At 41.2% G+C, this 17,958-nt stretch overlaps 1 protein-coding gene across 2 annotated transcripts in view; it reads left to right on the top strand.

The window, feature by feature from the left end:
- sorcs2 (sortilin-related VPS10 domain containing receptor 2) overlaps positions 1 to 17,958 on the top strand; it is a 526,743-nt gene that overhangs the window by 464,647 nt on the left and 44,138 nt on the right. For both annotated transcript variants that reach the window (XM_052010588.1, XM_052010587.1), the window contains exon 15: positions 16,420 to 16,537. In XM_052010588.1, the coding sequence (XP_051866548.1) occupies positions 16,420 to 16,537 (118 nt within the window). The remainder of the gene's footprint in view (positions 1 to 16,419; positions 16,538 to 17,958) is intronic.

Genomic DNA, 17,958 nt, shown 5'->3' with positions numbered 1-17,958 from the left:
CAACAAGTCCACGCCGCCCATTTTAAACCCCAAATTAACCTACTCGTACGTCTTTAGAATGTGGGAGGAAACCGGAGCACCCAGAGGAAACCCACGCAGACACGGGAGAACGTACAAACTCCTTACAGACAGCGACGGGAATTGAACCCCGATCGCTGGCGCTGTAATAGCATCACACTAACCGCTACGCTACCGTGATTGTGAGTCCTGCTGGTTCAGCTGACAGCTAGCACAGAGATGCAGAGAGACACCACATGAAGTCTTGCTATTTACACGCAGTTACACCATGATCCAGTTCAAAGTCTGTGAGCAGCCTAAACCTTCTCTGGCACAGTAATATCCCATCCACCTCTAATCCAAGGTCTATCAGATGGGCTCAGCTCTGGGTTTGGAGACTGAAGCAATGGTAATGTAGTGTGGGTGCCAGCGGGTCTTTGACCATTGTCAACCCTCACCACTAAGAGGTCACCTGGTGTGCACGTTCAGGGTGTTGAAGGTCCCCTATGTGAAGTCAACAGTTCACCTCCCACGATAGCCTCTCAGGTAGCATGCTTAGCCATGCCTCATAACCATCCCAGCCTGCTCATTAAATTGCTTGAGGTCAACAATCTTTAGCTAGCCCATCTACGACAGGAGTTCTTGAGGATTCTCAAAGAGTATGTGCAAAAATGCAGTCTTCCAGCAGCCACAGGGGGAACACCTATGTAGTGATTAGACATCAAGATTCAGCTCCTTCCCCTCTCAGAAGAGAAGTGCTTCTGAATGCTGAGATTGTCACATCAGCCTGGAATAAAAAAACATAAAACGCTGTAAATACTCAGTAGGTCAGATGTCTTCAGGGCAGTTCTTTTGAAAAGTCATCAGCCTAAAGCATCAATAGATGACCTTTCACTATGCTGTGCCTGGCTTGTACAGCAAGGACTGAGATGCTTCTTCACTCAGAGGGTGGTGAATCTTTGGATTTCTCTACCACAAAGGGCTCAGTCATTGTGTTAATTCAAAACAGAGTTCAATAGATTTCTGGATATTAAAGGAATCAAGTGATTTGGAGTTAGTGCAGGAAAATGGTGTTGAGGTGAAAGGGCAGCCATGGTCTTGATCAATGGCAGAGTAGACTCCCCCTCCTGTTTCTTATGTTCTTTTATAGAAGGCTAAAGGTGGAATATGAAGAGGCTTTTTCATATATTTTCTTGTGACATAGAATGCCATTTATCCTATCAATGACAGCTCTCAGAGTAATCCCATCAATCCAATTCCCTTACTTACTTCCCAGTAACCTGTTCTCTCACACATGCCCATTAATATCCTCCCAATTGTACTGCCACCTACCTGCGGGAGGGTAAAGTAAATTAGCCAATTAACCTAAAAAACCTGAGTGTCAAGATAACTTAAATTCTTTCATTAGCTAAGTTATATAAGTCAGTAGCTGACCCCTGTAACTTCCACATCTCTCCACCTCCAACTCCAGAGGTGGGCATATATCCAGGGATGGTTCTCTGTATCTGTGAGCCACACAATCTGTGAGTAGTCACCTCGAGATCTTTCCTTCCATTTTGCATTCTCTCCCATCAAAAATGATGCAGGATCTCGACCCAAAATGTCAACCATCCCTCCCGGGTAGTCTACAACCCAAAGGAATGAACATTGTTTTAGGTAATTTTCAATTTCAGGTAATTGCTCTCCCTCTGTTACTTTATCTCTCCTCCTGATCCAGGTCCTCTCACACACACTCTTTCTTTTTGACACCACCACACCCCGCCCCCCCCCCCCCCCCCCCCCCACCAGCCCCCTGTTTCTCCTCCCCCAACTGGTTCCATCCGTTTATCACTCCACACACTCAATTGACTACCCCTTAGCCTTTTATTCCCATGCCCAGCATCCCTCCCTTATCTGGTTCCACTCACAATTTTCCTTTCTTATTAGATTATTCCATAATCTGCAGCCCCTTAAATGTCCTCAAATCACTTCCCAGCCTCTTCGCTCTTCCCCGCCTGTCCCCACCTGGCTCCTCTGCTCAACAACCCCTCCTCATCTGGATCCACGTATTGCTTGTCAGCTCCTGCCTCACCTGACTGGAAGATCAGCCAAGATCTGTTGAATGGGGGAGCAGGCTCAAAGGACAGAATAGATTATCCTTACTCTGATCTCTGATGAATTAGTCAACAGCAACACAAAACAGACTATGCACACTTCAATGACCTTCACTTCCTTAGCTGCCTGAGATATTTATTACAGAGAGCCCCATTTTCATTTCACACTCCTTCTCCTGTCTCCAATGTACTGGCACTGGTCCAAGATTGCATTTCCACACACTCATCATTCCACACCTAAATGCTGGTCTGCATAATTTTCTGTGTCTGGTGTCTGATTTAATTCCATTTAATCCTTGCTGCTTAAATTAATCTTTGCATAATACTGATTTACTTGGTTTCAATAAGAAATTTGAACAGGTATAGAGGTTAAAATGTCACCATCAGCAAAATGTACCATTGCTTTAAGCACATCTGCTTCTGAAAAATATTTATTGTTTTTAAAATATGAACAAAAATCAGTGTATTTCATGAAACTAATGGCTTAAGTAATAAGCAAAAGAGGTGCAGTGCTTGATCTCAGCCGACAGACAGACAAACTGGTAGAAAGACATTGAAGCTGTTGTCAGATTGGCCTGATGTTTGATCTGTGGCTGGAGAACAGTCTCTGGCATAGGCAGTCAGTTTTGAATACTCACGTTCTGTGTTATCTTTGTTATTGGATTCTCTTTCTGCTTGTCAGTGTTGTGTTTAAGCAATCAATTTAACTGAATCTGATCTACTTCTGCTGCCATCTGTAGGTATCAGAACAAAAAATGCTGTCGCCTGCAGTCTGATCTACACAGTGTGAACACTTAGCATAATTCAGTAGTGTGTAACGGCCTGCAGCTGACAGTTACCCTTTTTAGTTTTATAAGTAAAGTGCATTAATTGCCAGACATCACATTTAAAGTGTGGTTTATTATAAGATTGGTTTAAGATCTTGTGTTCGCAGGTTGTACTGATGACTGTGCAGCTAGTTCCCTGGCCTGAGTTTATTTGTGATACATTACTGATTTCAGAATGCTTTGCAGACTCTGTTATGCAAATTTGCCTTATTTCTAGGAAATTGTTTGCCTTAAGGATTGTGGAAGGAGAGACGATATTGTGGTAATCTTTGGTGGGGAACGCTATAATTTTAAAACAACCAACCTCTTCAACCTGCCTCCCCCAACGCCAAATTAAATGTCTGGATTATCAGTGTGCGAGAGTGTACATTCTGCATTATTATGGATATATGTGATTCATAGTAATGTACAGGACCATAAAATGTCATTGCATTATATTACTGAGAATTAAAAATATACATAGTTCAAATTGTTTTTTGTGCCAACATGGACTATGGTCCAGGCTCCCAAGAGTTGAGAAAGTACTTCTGATCAATGTACATTCCAATGCCAGACCACAGTGCTTTGGAGAACCTGTGTGCAGCAGAATGGAGTGATGAACTACAGGTACAAACATTGATTTCACTGAGACCCTGATGGTAGTTACTGCAAAAGCCAGTACCTCTCCACAGAGACTGGGAAACAAAACAATATCAGAAAAACTTTGAGTGCTAGACTACCTGATTCATCATTTTAGATGGAAGAGCTGTATGGATCAGCAAGGGAGCCAAAATCAGCAGTGGAAGGATATTCACAGGAGAATAACACTTGGCGAGGGTTTGGTGGGGGGTGGGGGGGGGGGGGTTGGTGGATGTGGGTGTTGGTGGTGGAAGACCAACCTATATTCACTCAATCCAACATGCAAAAATGTCCACAGGTATCTAATTAGGGCATGGCCTATCATAATATTTTAATGAAGGATCAGACTAGATATAAAACAAGTTGGTGCCTATATACCTTTAATGCATTCCTGGCTAGGAGCAGATAAAAAGAATTTTTCTCTATCACACAGCAGAAGTTGGGCATGTGAACAGTTAAATAAACCCTGTGGGACTTAACTGCAGTGTTCCCGTCCCACAGGTTATTTGGTTAATGTGCTCTTCTGAGCAGATGTGAAAGATAGTTGATAGTCCTGAATGGTGAAGTGACTATGACTTTATTGCCCAGTCAACCTTGCAGGAAGATGAATCACACAGAAGAGGCTCATGAAAGTCATTTTAACATCTATTACCTTTACTTATGTGACCCAGAAAGCAGTACTGCTTGTCCTATAACCAAAGGGAAACTTTAGGTCCTCTGCTCTTGGTTCACTTTTTGCCCAATCTGAGAATCCCCTTAAAACCACCTCTTTGCAACCTGGCTCAATGTCCTGTCCTTGTCTTTTAGTTTCCAAAGTAGTTTTCCACAGCTTGCTATTGGGCTCCTTGAACAACAAAAACATGTATTTATATATTATCTTTGGGATGTTTCACAATATTAAACCTCATAAGGAGATGTTAGGAAAAAGATCTTGGACAAAGAGATAGGTTTAAAGGAGTGTTTTAAAACAGGAGGGAAAGAGTTGGAGATGCATTGGGAGAGAGTTCCAAGTTAGGGGCTTAGCAGTTGAAGGCACAGAGTGGTGGAGTGGTTAAATTTGGGGCTGCATAAATAGGGTATGCAGATGACAGGGCTAGAGCAGTTACAGAGCTTGGGAAGGACAAGGCTATGTAGGATCTTGAAAATAAGACTGTGAGTTTTAGAATTGAGGTGTTTCCCACAGCAAGCCAGTGTAGGGTCAGCAAGTAGCAAGACGATGGATAAAATTGGACATGGCATGAGTTATAGTTTGGAGCTGGGGGAATTCAAGTTTATGGGGGGGGGGTGCAGAAGGTGAGGGGACATTCATTGGCATTGTGAAAGTGAAACATTGGAAAACCTTGGATGAGGGTTTCAGTTGGACAATGTAACTGAGGTGAATATAGGCTGGGTTGGTGATTGACAAGCTACTACGATTGGAAACTCAGCTCAGAATCAGATAAGATGCCAAGATTGCTAATGGTCTAGTTCTGCCTTGTACGTTGACTAGGGAGAAGGAAATCTTCCTATTGATTTTGGTTGGGAGACCAATCAGGGAAATGCAGATGGGGCCTGAGGGGAAACATTACTGGCATCATGATGCTGAGGTCAAGGTAACTGCTGCCCACATTGGCCCTTTCTTAAGGTAAAATCAGAGTTTTTCTGACTTGACTCAGCCTGTACCTCATTTCCCTGCAAGGCTATTGATAGAACTATAGATAGAAATATACCATCAGGCTATATATTTAAAAATACATCTGAAAGACCTTTTATACTTAGCATTTGTTTTTCTGGATGTGGCTGTTGCTGGCTAGGTCAGCACTTAATGCAGATCCCTGAGTGTCCTTGGAAAGATGGCAGTGGTGAGCCACAATCCTTCTGAAGAAGGTACTCCCATAAAGCTGCTGTTATTCACTCTACTCAATCATGTTTCATTTTTTTGAATGGTCTTACTCTGGAATAAAATCATTAACAATTTACTTGCTTAAACATGTCAACTTATATTTTAAAAAAAGTTAAATTATCTGGAGAAATATATTGGTGATTATTTGCATTTTTTCTTTGCAAAATCTGTTTTACAGTTTTCAGCCTCAATTTTAAAATGGGGTTCCTTTTATAAAATTCAACACATGAGTCAACATTCATATCAAATTGTTTACTTTGTGCTTTGAGAAAATTAATTCGTTTCAATGGATAGATGGGGAAAATAGCCTCAAAATAGTTTGATAGTAAAAAGAAATGACTTACAAATTACACTAAAGATTTATTCTAAATAGAGATTCAGTTTTAATTAAACATGATTTTCTACAATGTCAATGAGCACATTTGATTTCTCTCCTCATCCATTATTGCTTCCTTGTGTCACAAACCAGCAACAAAAGAAACACACTGAGCATGATTCAGTGTTAAAAACTATTTTATTAATCACTACTTATGATAATACGTAAAATAAAAGTAAAAATGTTAGTATGTTAGAATTCAAAAATGTTAAACCTCGAACGTTAACCCCAAAACTAAACTCTTCGTGTGTGTGTGTGTGGCAAAGTCCCAAACTCCAAGTTCCGGAATGGTTCTTAAAGTTCAGTTCCGCAAGCCATAAGGTGAAACATGAGCAAGGGCTTCTTCAACAACCACCGTTGTCAGAAGATAAGACGTAGATGTAGAGAAACATAGAGAGAGTAAATACGAAATCCAAATGTTCCACGATGGAACCCAAACGACACTCCAGTGTTTACTCGGTAGTGACTTCCTCACCCCGAAAAGCATCCGAATCGTGGTCGTCCACACACAAATACCTGTTTCCTTCTACAGGTCAGCAACAAAGTGAACTCCACCGGATTACTTCCAACTTCCATACATGGATTTCTATGGCAAACACAGTTATTGTTTCTCATCCTTCGATAGAGAAAACAAGCAGGCTGGTGTCTCTCTCCCTTCTCTCTCTCTCTCTTTCTTCTTCTTCTTCTGACCTCTTCAACAACGTCATTACGTCCTTTATCTTCTATTGACGTAAGCACGCCCCCCACACACATACACACACACTCTCTATCTTAAAGGGACTTTCACTGAGTCCGTAACACTTGCTATATTGGGAGTAAGGAACCTATATGCACAATGGACTCCAGAATTATCAGTGTAACTAGTAAATTAAAGTTTGGCTTGTATTTCTCGTTAATTCCTTAAATATTCATAAGTACTGCTTAATAAAAGCAGCAAATACTGGAAATACTTAGGTGAGGCAGAATCTGTGCAGAGAGAATTGGGGTTAATTCTTCAAGTCGATGTTCTTCATTGGAATATAGAAAAGTTACAAATCAAGCATGATTTAAGTTGCAGAGGATGGGGAGAGATGGAGAAAACAATCAAATAGAATATCAAAATTGCCAACAATTTCTATCTCAGACATTCACCACAAAGAGATCTCTTTGTGGATACGTGGAACAGTCCTTGTTTCAGTCCTTCCCAGGTCCATTCCTCATTCTTTTTCCAGTACATTAATGATTATATTGGTGCAACTTCCTGCTCTTGCAGAGAACTCAAAAGTTTCATCACCTTTGCTGCCAATTTCCACTCTGCTCTCACTTACAGTCATTCTAGGACCACAGGTTCAGACTATGCCTACTTCTTTGTGGGATAGAGGAACCATCCCTCTTTCAGTCCTATTCAGGTTCTTCCACCTTCATCTCATTTACCAGAATATTGATGACTGTATAGTGAAGCTTTCTGCTCTCCTATAGAACTTGAAGTTTCCGCACCTTTGCTGTCAATTTCCACTGTGTTCTCGCCTTCATATCATTCATCACTGATTTTCCCTTCCCCGTTTCCACTTCTCTACCGTGGTCTCAGGGGATAGGCTGGTGATCAACATCCATTGCCAACCCATAACCTCCCACAGCTATCTTGACCACACCTCCTATCACTCAGGTTCCTGTAAGGACTCTATTTCATTTTCTCAGTTTCTGCAGCACCATCATAACGGTTCTGATGACAACACATTGAAACACATTACTTCTGAGATGACTTCCCTTTTCCTTTACTCTAGTTTCCTCTCTACCATTGTTGACAGGACCCTCAACTTTCTCCTCCCAACCAGAACAAGCATTGGGGTCTCCTTGTCTATACCTTCCACGCTACCAGCCTTCACATTCACAGTAATTTACAGCATCAAATTGATGACACATCTTCTCCTCCCGTCCCTTTACATCATTCAGAAGGAACTGATCGTTCCATGATTCCCTAGTTCACATATTCATCTCCACCATTCCTCTTTCACATCTCACCAAGCTACCACAGGAGATACAACACCTGCCCTTTTATCTCTTCCAGGCACCCAAACACAGTTTCAGGATGAAGCTGTGCTACACTTCCATAGTATGATCTCCTCTACAATGATGAAACCAAATTTAGATTGGGTGACTGCTTTGTAGAGCATTCCATTCATTCCTCAGGAGTGCCTCTAAAATTTCACTTACCACTTATTTTAATTCTTGGTCCCACTCCCATCCTTACTTCTCTGGATTTATATTCTTACATTCCTGTGCTGCCTAAAGTAAGCTTGAGGAATAGCATCTCATCTTCCAACTCAGCACAATGTAGTTGTCATGATTCAAGACTGAATTCAATGATTTCAGATAACCAGCCTTTCCTGTTTGTTTCAGAACTGACCCATTCTGATGAAAGATCATCACCTTGTCATGTTAACTCTGTTTTTCTGTCCACAGCTGTCTGATCTGGTAGGTATTTCCAGCATTCTCTTATATTTTAGATTTCTAGCAACTGCCTTGTTTTGTATTATTTTTAAATCTCTCCCCTCTATTCTCATTCAGTTTCCCCTATTTACAATCCCTGCTGACAGATCAGTTGTGATTTCACTACCCTCACTCAGCAGGCACCACCAGTTTTCAGGCCAGTCAGTTTCTCTTGACCCTCACCCTATCACTGATATTCCCTTTGTTCTCCTGCCCCTCCCATAAGTTTTCCTATTTCTGATGAAAAGTCAACAATCTGAAAAGTTAACTTTTTTCTGTGCAAATGCTACCTGACCTGACTATTTCCAACATTTTGTAATTTTATTCCTGGTTTCCAGTATCTGCAGTTCCTTGATTTTTGATTGGTAGTCTTTATCTTTTTGTTTGAAAAGCATTCTGCAAACATTTGTGAATGCGTGTGCTTTGTTTTAATCTACTTCAAGTAATTTAGTGCTGCTCTTGGTTCTGCAGAGGTTGCAGTTCAAAGCTGAGAGATGGGCTTCGATGGAATAGAAATGGAAAATAAGGTTATAAACAAAATTTTCAGTAACATAGGTTTAAAAACATAAATCAAGATGGTAAAGCAGACCACTTAACTAAGACATGAACAAGGCTCACAGTTCTACTTTGCATCTTGGTAATGACCTTTTCAAATTTTTATGTTATTCCTTTTTAAAAAATAAGTAGGAATAGGTTTATAAAAAGCGGCAGTAGCAATGTAACAGTGTGCAATCTACCACAGATTGATAACTTAATGTTAAATATTAATTATAAGTGCAAACCCACATCTCACAAATACAGGCTGACACCTATCAGTGATTTTTAACACAGAGTTGCCAATCACATACCAATGAAAGGAAGCATTTCCCACCTCAGCCCAGGCGTATCAGAGCAACTTGCAGGTGTGAAAACCAGTATAACTAATGGACCCCTGTCATATGAAAGCAGCAGCAAGCTGGGTGTGAGAGAGGAGAGCTGAACAACAAAAAAAAGCGAGAATAAGTCCAGCAAAGCCTGATGCTGTAACCATATTAAAAGTCAAGATAGCTTTTAATAAGTTAATGGATTGATTTATTTTAGAAATGGAAGGGACTGAAGTGGATTGCAACTAATGCAGTACTAAGAGACTCCTACACTGTTGCAAGAAATGACTTTCAGAAAAGATGTTAAAGGAGCCCCCATTTGATCTAGCCATAACATGCATGTTCCCATGATACTAGTTTGAAAGTAAGGGAGGGAATTATTGCAAATGATCTGACCAATACTTATTCCTTAAAGCACATCACTAAAAGAGATTACTTGCTCATGAATATATTGCTGTTTGTGATAACTTGTGTTCATTGCTGCATTTTCTATATGACAACAGTATCCCTGGTAACTGTAAAACACAATGGAACATCCCAAGATTGTAAAAGATAACTGCAGTCTAAAGGCAAAAAGCTGCAGATTCTGCAAATCTGAAATGAAAATAGAAATGCTGGAAATACTCACCAGTTCAGATAGCATCTGTGCAGAGAGAAACAGAGTTAATATTTCAGGTTGGACAATGGATATTGCAGCATTTTTAGTTATTGAAAGTCAACTGGCAGCAGTTATTCATTTGTTTCCTATTTATTAGGAAAATAACTAGTTATTGCTGTAATGTGTTGATATCTTGACTTCAATCAACCCGAAGCTGGAAGTCTTACCAGTGAGATCTCAATCACTTTGAGAGGAATAAACTAACAGCATGGCCAAATTTAGTTCTTTTGGACAAAGAATACAGGTCTCTGCTCAGTTTGCATTTGAAGCTAAGGAATTCTCCAATTTAGCCTGAGTAAGCTGACGTGGAAGCAAGCAGGATAAGGCACATGATTGGGGTGAAGTCTATTGTATCAATATAATGGGCAGAGAATGAGATTTTAATAGGAATAGATGTACCGCAAGTGGAAGATGCTCCCCACTAATGAAACCATGGGCCAATGGGCGAGATTAAAACTGTTAGTTTAGCAGACTTTTCTCACCATGTGCTGACAGTAATTGTGCTGTACATAGACAGGTTTATTTCTCTTTCATCGATCAGTATTCTTGGACTTCGGTGTAAGAGCCTCATACTTAGACAATAGCTTCCTGTGGATTATTATCTTCCCCAAGTGGAATATAGATAAAATGCACATGCATTTCCAATTAGGGAGCCAAAATAGCTGATTTCCAAAAGTCCTTCAAAAAATTAAATTGCAAAGGCAGCTTATGAGATTATAAACAAATTTTCAGTGAGTTTGCAGCAGAATGTGGAGGGGACATGTTAGTGAAGTTCACAAAGAGCCACCCATTGTGATAGAGACATGATAGAGGTGTACAAGATATTGAGAGGAATAGATAGAGTGGACAGTCAGCGCCTCTTTCCCAGGGCACCAATGCTCAAAACAAGAGGACATGGCTTTAAGGTAATGGGTGGGAAGTTCAAGGGAGATGTCAGAGGGAGGTTTTTCACCCAGAGAGTGGTTGGTGCATGGAATGCACTGCCTGGGGTGGTGGTGGAGGCTGATACATTGGACAAGTTCAAGAAATTGTTAGATAAGCATATGGAGGAATTTAAGATAGAGGGATATGTGGGAGGAAGAGGTTAGATAGTCTTAGGTGTGGTTTGAAGGGCAGCACAACATGGCGGGCCGAAGGGCCTGTATTGTGCTCTATGGTTCTATTGTTGAGAAGGTTACACAGTCAGTCATTCTCCTTGTTAATGCTGCCCACGATAAAAGGAGACACTGTGAAAGATGAATGGAATGGAAAACCCACAACTTGTTTCCATTTCTTTCTCAAGCTCATGGTAACAGACCATTTTTTCCAACAATGTACTTAAGAAAATCTCCAGCCTGTTCTGAAAATTGATGTAACTAATAATCGCAAGAAAAGGAACAAAATGGTAGTTCTGACAGCCTTTGCAGAAATATTGTTGATCTGTAGCCTTTCAATGGCTTGAAAATAGACAGATGTTTCCTTTCCCTCCCCTCCCCACACACTTCAGGGTGGAAGGTATAGCACACTTGGTGTAACTGAAAGCATTTCAGCATTGAAACCAAATTGTTGAGATCGGATTGATACAGAAGGTAGATTACAATGTATATTTAAAACAAAGCGTATTAATGTTGCGTAGATTTTACTCTTAACACACAATGTTCTTGTGTTGATAAACATCAGGTGGGAGTTGAAAATACTTGCCGCGACTCGTAGATTGCTGCCCATTGATGCATAAAATGGAAGTCATTGATGATCTCTATTCCTAGAGAGCTTATTAAATTCATCTCTTTCATGCTAGAGAGCCATGGGCAGGGGAAACAGTGATTGACAATGATGATACTGGCAGGATGGCACTGGTGCAGTTACAACTGCTGCACAACCTGAGAGAGAACAGTAGATATCCATCCAACAAAGCCATTGCTACACTAATGTTATTTTAGCATTGTTAGTAATTGTTGGAAAACAATAGCATTTAGAAATTTGGAACAAAAACGGAAAATACAGGAGGTATTTAGCAGGTCAGGCAGCATTTGTGGAAGGAGAAACCAAGTTAACATTTAAGATCAAAGACCCTGCACTGATAAGGCATCTTTGACCTGAAATGTTAATTCTGTTTCTCTCTGCATAGGTGCTCCTTAACCTGTTAGAAGACAGCTTTCTATAACATTCTGCATGTCCCTTTGTACACCACAATGGTGACATAATGTCTGCTGTCTCAGCTCCACTGCAGTAACTGCACTTCAGGTGCCTTCTACTTGTGCTGCAATGGAAGTTGAGATGTTGATCACCAGGTTCTGTGTTATGGTTTGTTCATGAGTATGTTTTATGGCATTGGCCATCATCTGTGTACTGGAAAGGATTTGCTCATTTGAAGAGACCTCCACAAGGCTCTGTGCAAGGTTGCCAGTTGACTCCCCTATGCTCCACAGGTTTTCGGTTGTAGTGCTAATGCACAAAGCATTTCCTTCTACAATAATCCACCCACTCCTGGAGATGTCCCCAGAACTTTCCTCAAGCCCAATTTCTTCTATGTGCTCAAATTAAATTTAAATTGGTAAATTTGTTTATTATTGTCACTTGTACCAAGGTACGGTGAAAGAATTGCCTTGCATACTGTTCATACAAATCAATTCATTACACAGTGCATTGAGGTAGTACAAGGTAAAACAATAACAGAATGCAGAATAAAGTGTTACAGTTACAGGAAGTGCAGTGCAGGCAGACAATAAGGTGCAAGGTCATAATGAGATAAATTGTGAGGTCAAGAGACTATCTTATCGTACTAGGGAACCATTCAATAGTCTTATAATAGCAGGATAGAAGTTGTCCTTGAGCCTGGTGGTACATGCTTTCAGGCTTTTGTATCTTCTGCCCGATGGGAGAGAGTAGAAGAGAGAATGTCTGGGGTGGGTGGGATCTTTGATTATGTTGGCTGCTTTACTGAGGCAGTGAGAAGTATAAGCAGAGTCCATGGAGGGGAGGCTGGTTTCCGTGATGTGCTGAGCTGTGTCCACAACTCCCTGCAGTTTATTGAGGCCTCGGGCAGAGCAGTTGCCATACCAAGCCATGATGCATCCAGATAGGATGCTTTCTATGCCGTGTCCATAAAAGTTGGTGAGTGTCAAAGGAGACATGCCAAATTTCTTTAGCCTCCCGAGGAAGTAGAGGCGCTGATGAGCTTTCTTGGCCATGGTGTCTACATGGTTGGACCAGGACAGGCTATTGGTGATGTTCACTCCTAGAAACTCTCAACCCCCTCGACGTCAGGACCATTGGCATAGATAGGAACATGTACACTGCCCCCCTTCCTAAAAGCAATGACCAGCTCTTTTGTACTGCTGACATTGAGGGAATGGTTGTTGTCATGACACCATGTCACTAGGCTCTCTATCTCCTTCCAGTACTTCGACTGATTGTTATTTGAGATATGGCCCACTACGGTGGTGTCATCTGCAAACTTGTAGATGGAGTTAGAGCAGAATCTGGCCATGCAGTTGTGAGTGTATAGCGAGTAGAGTAGGGGGCTGAGGACACAGCCTTGTGGGGCATCAGTATTGAGAATAACCATGGTGGAGGTTTTGCTGCCTATCCTTACTGATTGCAGTCTGTTGGTCAGGAAGTCAAAGATCCAGTTGCAAAGGGAGGTGTTGAGTCGCAGGCCTGTGAGTTTGGTTGGAATTATAATATTGAAGGCGGAGCTGTAATCAATAATAAACAAATTTACCAATTTAAATTTAATTTGAGCACATAGAAGAAACTGGATGCCCCAGAAATGAGGGTAGGGCTATGGAGATGGCTGTTTCGGTGGTAGACAAATTGCAATGGGTCGAGGTTGTCTGGGAGGCTGGAGTTAATGCATGACATGATCAGCCTCTCGAAGCACTTCATGATGGTGGATGTCAGAACCACTGAGGGGTAGTCATTAAGGCACATTATCTTGCTTTTCTTAGCTACAAGGAAGATAGTGGTCTTCTTAAAGCAAGTGGGAACCTCAGATTGGAGCAGGGAGAGATTAAAAATGTCTGCAAATACCCCCACTAGCTGCTCTGCACAGGATCCAAGGACAAGGCCAGGGACACCATCCTGGATAGCTGCTTTCCATGGGTTCACTCTCCAGACGACTGATGTTGCATCCGCAACAGTGACCGTGGGTTCAGGTGGATTGGAGGCTGTTGGGGTGGGTGGTGACATACCAATCCCCTTCTGTTCAAAACGTGCACAGAATGCGTTAAGCTGATCGTGAAGGGACTTGCTATTGTTGGCAGTGCTGCCTGACTTCTTTTTGTAGCCCGTTATAGCATGTAAACCTTGCCACAACTGGTATTGGTATTGGTTTATTGTTGTCACTTGTACCGAGGTACAGTGAAAAACCTGTCTGATGACTGGTCCGGGACTCAATTTTGGACTGATATTGTGTCTCAACATCCCTCGGTGTTGGTGATGTTCACTTCCAGGAACCTGAAGTTCTCAACCTTCTCGACCTCAGCACCATTGATTTAGACAGGTTCATGTACACTGCCCCCCTTCGTGAAGTCAGTGACCAGCTCTTTTGTTTTGCTGACATTGAGGAAAAGGTTGTTTTCATGACACCATGCCTCTAAGCTCTCTATCTCCTTCCTGTACTCCGACTCCTCGTTATTTGAGATACGGCCCCTATGGTGGTATCTTCTGCAAACTTGTAGATGACTTTAGGGCAGAATCTGGCCACGCAGTCATGAGTGCATAGGGAATAGAGGGCAGGACTGAGGACGCAGCCTTGTGTGGCACCAATGTTGCGAATAACTGTGGTGGAGGTGTTGCTGCCTATCCTTACTGATTGCGGTCTGTTGGTTAGGAAGCCAAGGATCCAGTTGCAAAGGGAGGTATTAAGTCCCAGGTCTCAGAGTTTGGAGATGAGTTTGCTTAGAATTATAGTATTGAAGGCGGAGCTATAGTCAATAAACAATAGTCTAAGGTAGGTGACTTTAATGACCAGATGCTCCAGAAATGAGTGTAGGACCAGGGAGGTGGCATCTGCCGTAGACCTGTTTCGGCGGTAGGCAAATCACAGTGGGTCAAGGTTTTCTGGGAGACTGGAGTTAATGCATGCCATGACCAGCCTCTCAATGTACTTCATGATGGTGGATGTCAGAGCCACCAGGCAGTAGTCATTAAGGCACATTACCTTTTTTTTCTTTGGCACCGGGATGATAGTGGTCTTCTTAAAGCAGGGTGGGAACCTCAGATTGAAGCAGGGAGAGGTTAAAAATGTCTGCAAATACTCCCAGCAGCTGATCTTCACAGGATCTGAGGACATGGCCAGGGACACCATCCAGGCCAGATGCTTTCCATGGGTTCATTCTCCAGATGACTGATGTTACATCCTCAACTTTGACCATGAGTTCAGGTGCATTGGAGGCTGTCAGGGTGGGTGGTGACATGCCAATTCCCTTCTGTTCAAAACAAGCACAGAATGCATTAAGCTCATCAGGAAGGGATGCGCTGTTGCTGACGATGCTGCCTGACTTCGTTTTGTAGCCCGTTATAGCGTGTAAACCCTGCCACAACTGACGACTGGTCTGGGACTTGATTTTGGATTGATATTGTCTCTTGGCATTTCTGAAAGCTTTACAGAGGTTGCATCTCAATTTCTTGTAACGTTCAGGGTCACCTGATTTGAATGCTGCAGTCGTTGACTTCAGTAAGGAGTGGATCTCCTGGTTCATCCATGGTTTCCGGTTTGGGAACATCCGAATTGTCCTCTTTGGTACACAGTCCTCAACACACTTGCTGATAAAGTCTGTGATGATGGTTACATACTCGTCTAGGCTGGCAGCTGAGTCTTTGAACATGGAGCAGTCTGCTGACTCAAAGCAGTCACGTAGAAGCTCATCTATTTCCTCAGACCAGCATTGTATGACTTTCTGGACTGGATCCTCCCATTTCAAGATCACACTGAAACACATGCTCTTCACACATTAACTGCTCTTGCATCCAATTTTGCACCACCACATCCTGTAGAAGAGAAGGAAGCATGTCAGTGAATATCATAAAATATGTTTGGCTGATTGGACTGCAATGGTTGAAAAGCAGGTGACACGCTGTAGAATATGAGTATGAGCCTTGGAGCTGTGGTAACTCTAAGGCCATGATGCAGCATTTGAGATATAAAACAAAAGCAGAAAATGATAGAAAAGCTCAGCAGTCTGACATTAACAGAGTTAATGTTTCAGGTCAAAGATCCTAAATGCTTCTAATATTTTCTTTTTTTTTCTTCAGATTTCCAGCATCTGCATTTTTTTTAAATTTTCATGTGGGGGATGAATAGTGAATGATGATGATAGTTGATAGTGAGTGATAGAAGTGTGGTACTTTAAGCAGTGTGCAGGGCTAATGATGCAGGTAGTGTGAAATGGCATTTGAAGATGCTTTCACTGATCTTGATTGCGTGTGTGAATTTACTGAAGTGGTTTGAAGGCACACTGCAGCCACTCAACAGTAACAATTGTGTAGAGAACAGGCAGTATGAAGCTGGCATGTAGCTTGCATCAATAGCTACAGCTGCAAGTTATTCATATGTCATATGCCTGTATTCATTTAGGGCCATTAGTGGATTTGGCCCCAAGAGATATTCTTTTACTAATGTTCTGAAATCTTTGGATTCTATTTCCATTGCAGGATCTTTGGTCACATTAGCTTCCGCTCAGATTGGGAACTGGTAAAAGTGGACTTCAGACCATCCTTCCACAGACACTGTTTACCTGATGACTATGACTCCTGGGACCTAATGAATCAGGTATTGCAGAGTGAAATAGAGAAACAAAGATACTGTAAATGCATAATTGATGCACATTCCAACGTCATATGCCATTTTTTTTTAACAGATTGTGAATAACCTACTGAGTAATTATTACTTTGCCTGTTTTATTTCAGATTTCTGGTTTTTGCAGTTTGTTATTGTGATTGTTTAAAATAAGGCTATTACCTTGTGTCGTACCCTGCCAAAGCAACCATGTATAAGTAAATAAACTTTAGTACTTTATTCTTGGTGCTCTTTAAACCAAGCACTATCAAACTGCGTTAAACAAGTAGGAAAGCTACAATGTCCCCACAACCAGAATAAGAAACATTACAATGGGCCATGTGTAATTTGGAGATTCTATATTATCAAGCCACGAACAACTGAGGATTAGGGAACACCACCCAGTTATATCTTTATGAGCAAAGATGATCAGTTTTCTTGAGGGCAAGAAGGATGGATCCTGCAGGATTAATCCAGCCAATGGCAACTAATGCCAGGTCAATTATTTATTTTAAATTTGAGTGACAGACTTTTGATAACCAAGAGGATAAAAGGATATGAGCCAAAGGCAAAATGGAGTTCGATCATGATTTCATAAGCAGTTAAATAAGAAGCTGAACCTGTTCCCATGTTTGCCAACCTTCAAAGTGCCTCTTAAAATCAAGCCCTTAGGTTTTTGTAGTAGGGCACTTTTAAAAACATATGAATAAACAAAAAAAATTAATTTACAAATAAGGCAATGAAAATGAAAATTGAGAATCAATATTGCCTGTTTTACACCATAGCACTAAGTCAAAATTACTCCCTATATATTTAATCTAAATGAATATTACAGTTTATTAAACAACCTATTATTTGTGGAAGAATAATCAATGAAACCTTTCTATTAATCATTAATGCCAACAACTTTTGCTGCACCCCAAACCAGATGTGGATATCACTTCGTAATCCTGAGATTCAATGTGTGTCAATGAATAGTATTAATCATGTAAGTGCAAAGTAATTCATACTTGTACATCATCGCTAGTGAAAAATATAATGTCATTTTATTTTAATTTCTGATTTTTCCTGAAATTGGCATAAAAGATTGAGGAATTTTAAGTGCAAAATATGTTTCCATAATCGTTTGTGATAGTATAGTGCTGGAGGTTGCTATTCCCACAAAGTCAGTGACTGATATAAGATATATATTTACTCTGCTTCTGTCCAAGTCAACTGACATGTGTGGCCACAAGAAAAGTGTAACACTTGCATTGCTGGACACTAGTATTGTACATTCTGTTTGCAGCTATTTGTTCTTTTCATTCTCATTCAATCTTTGAAGGTTCATTTCACTTAGATGGTACACACAACAAAACAATTGTCTTTGCCAGGCTAAGAATAGTGCTGATTTCACATTATCCAGAGATATCTGT

The sequence above is a fragment of the Pristis pectinata genome, chromosome 2 (genome assembly GCF_009764475.1).
Source record: "Pristis pectinata isolate sPriPec2 chromosome 2, sPriPec2.1.pri, whole genome shotgun sequence".
NCBI lineage: Eukaryota > Metazoa > Chordata > Chondrichthyes > Rhinopristiformes > Pristidae > Pristis > Pristis pectinata.
Note: the sequence above shows the minus strand (reverse complement) of the source record. Positions and strands in the feature narration are given on the sequence as shown.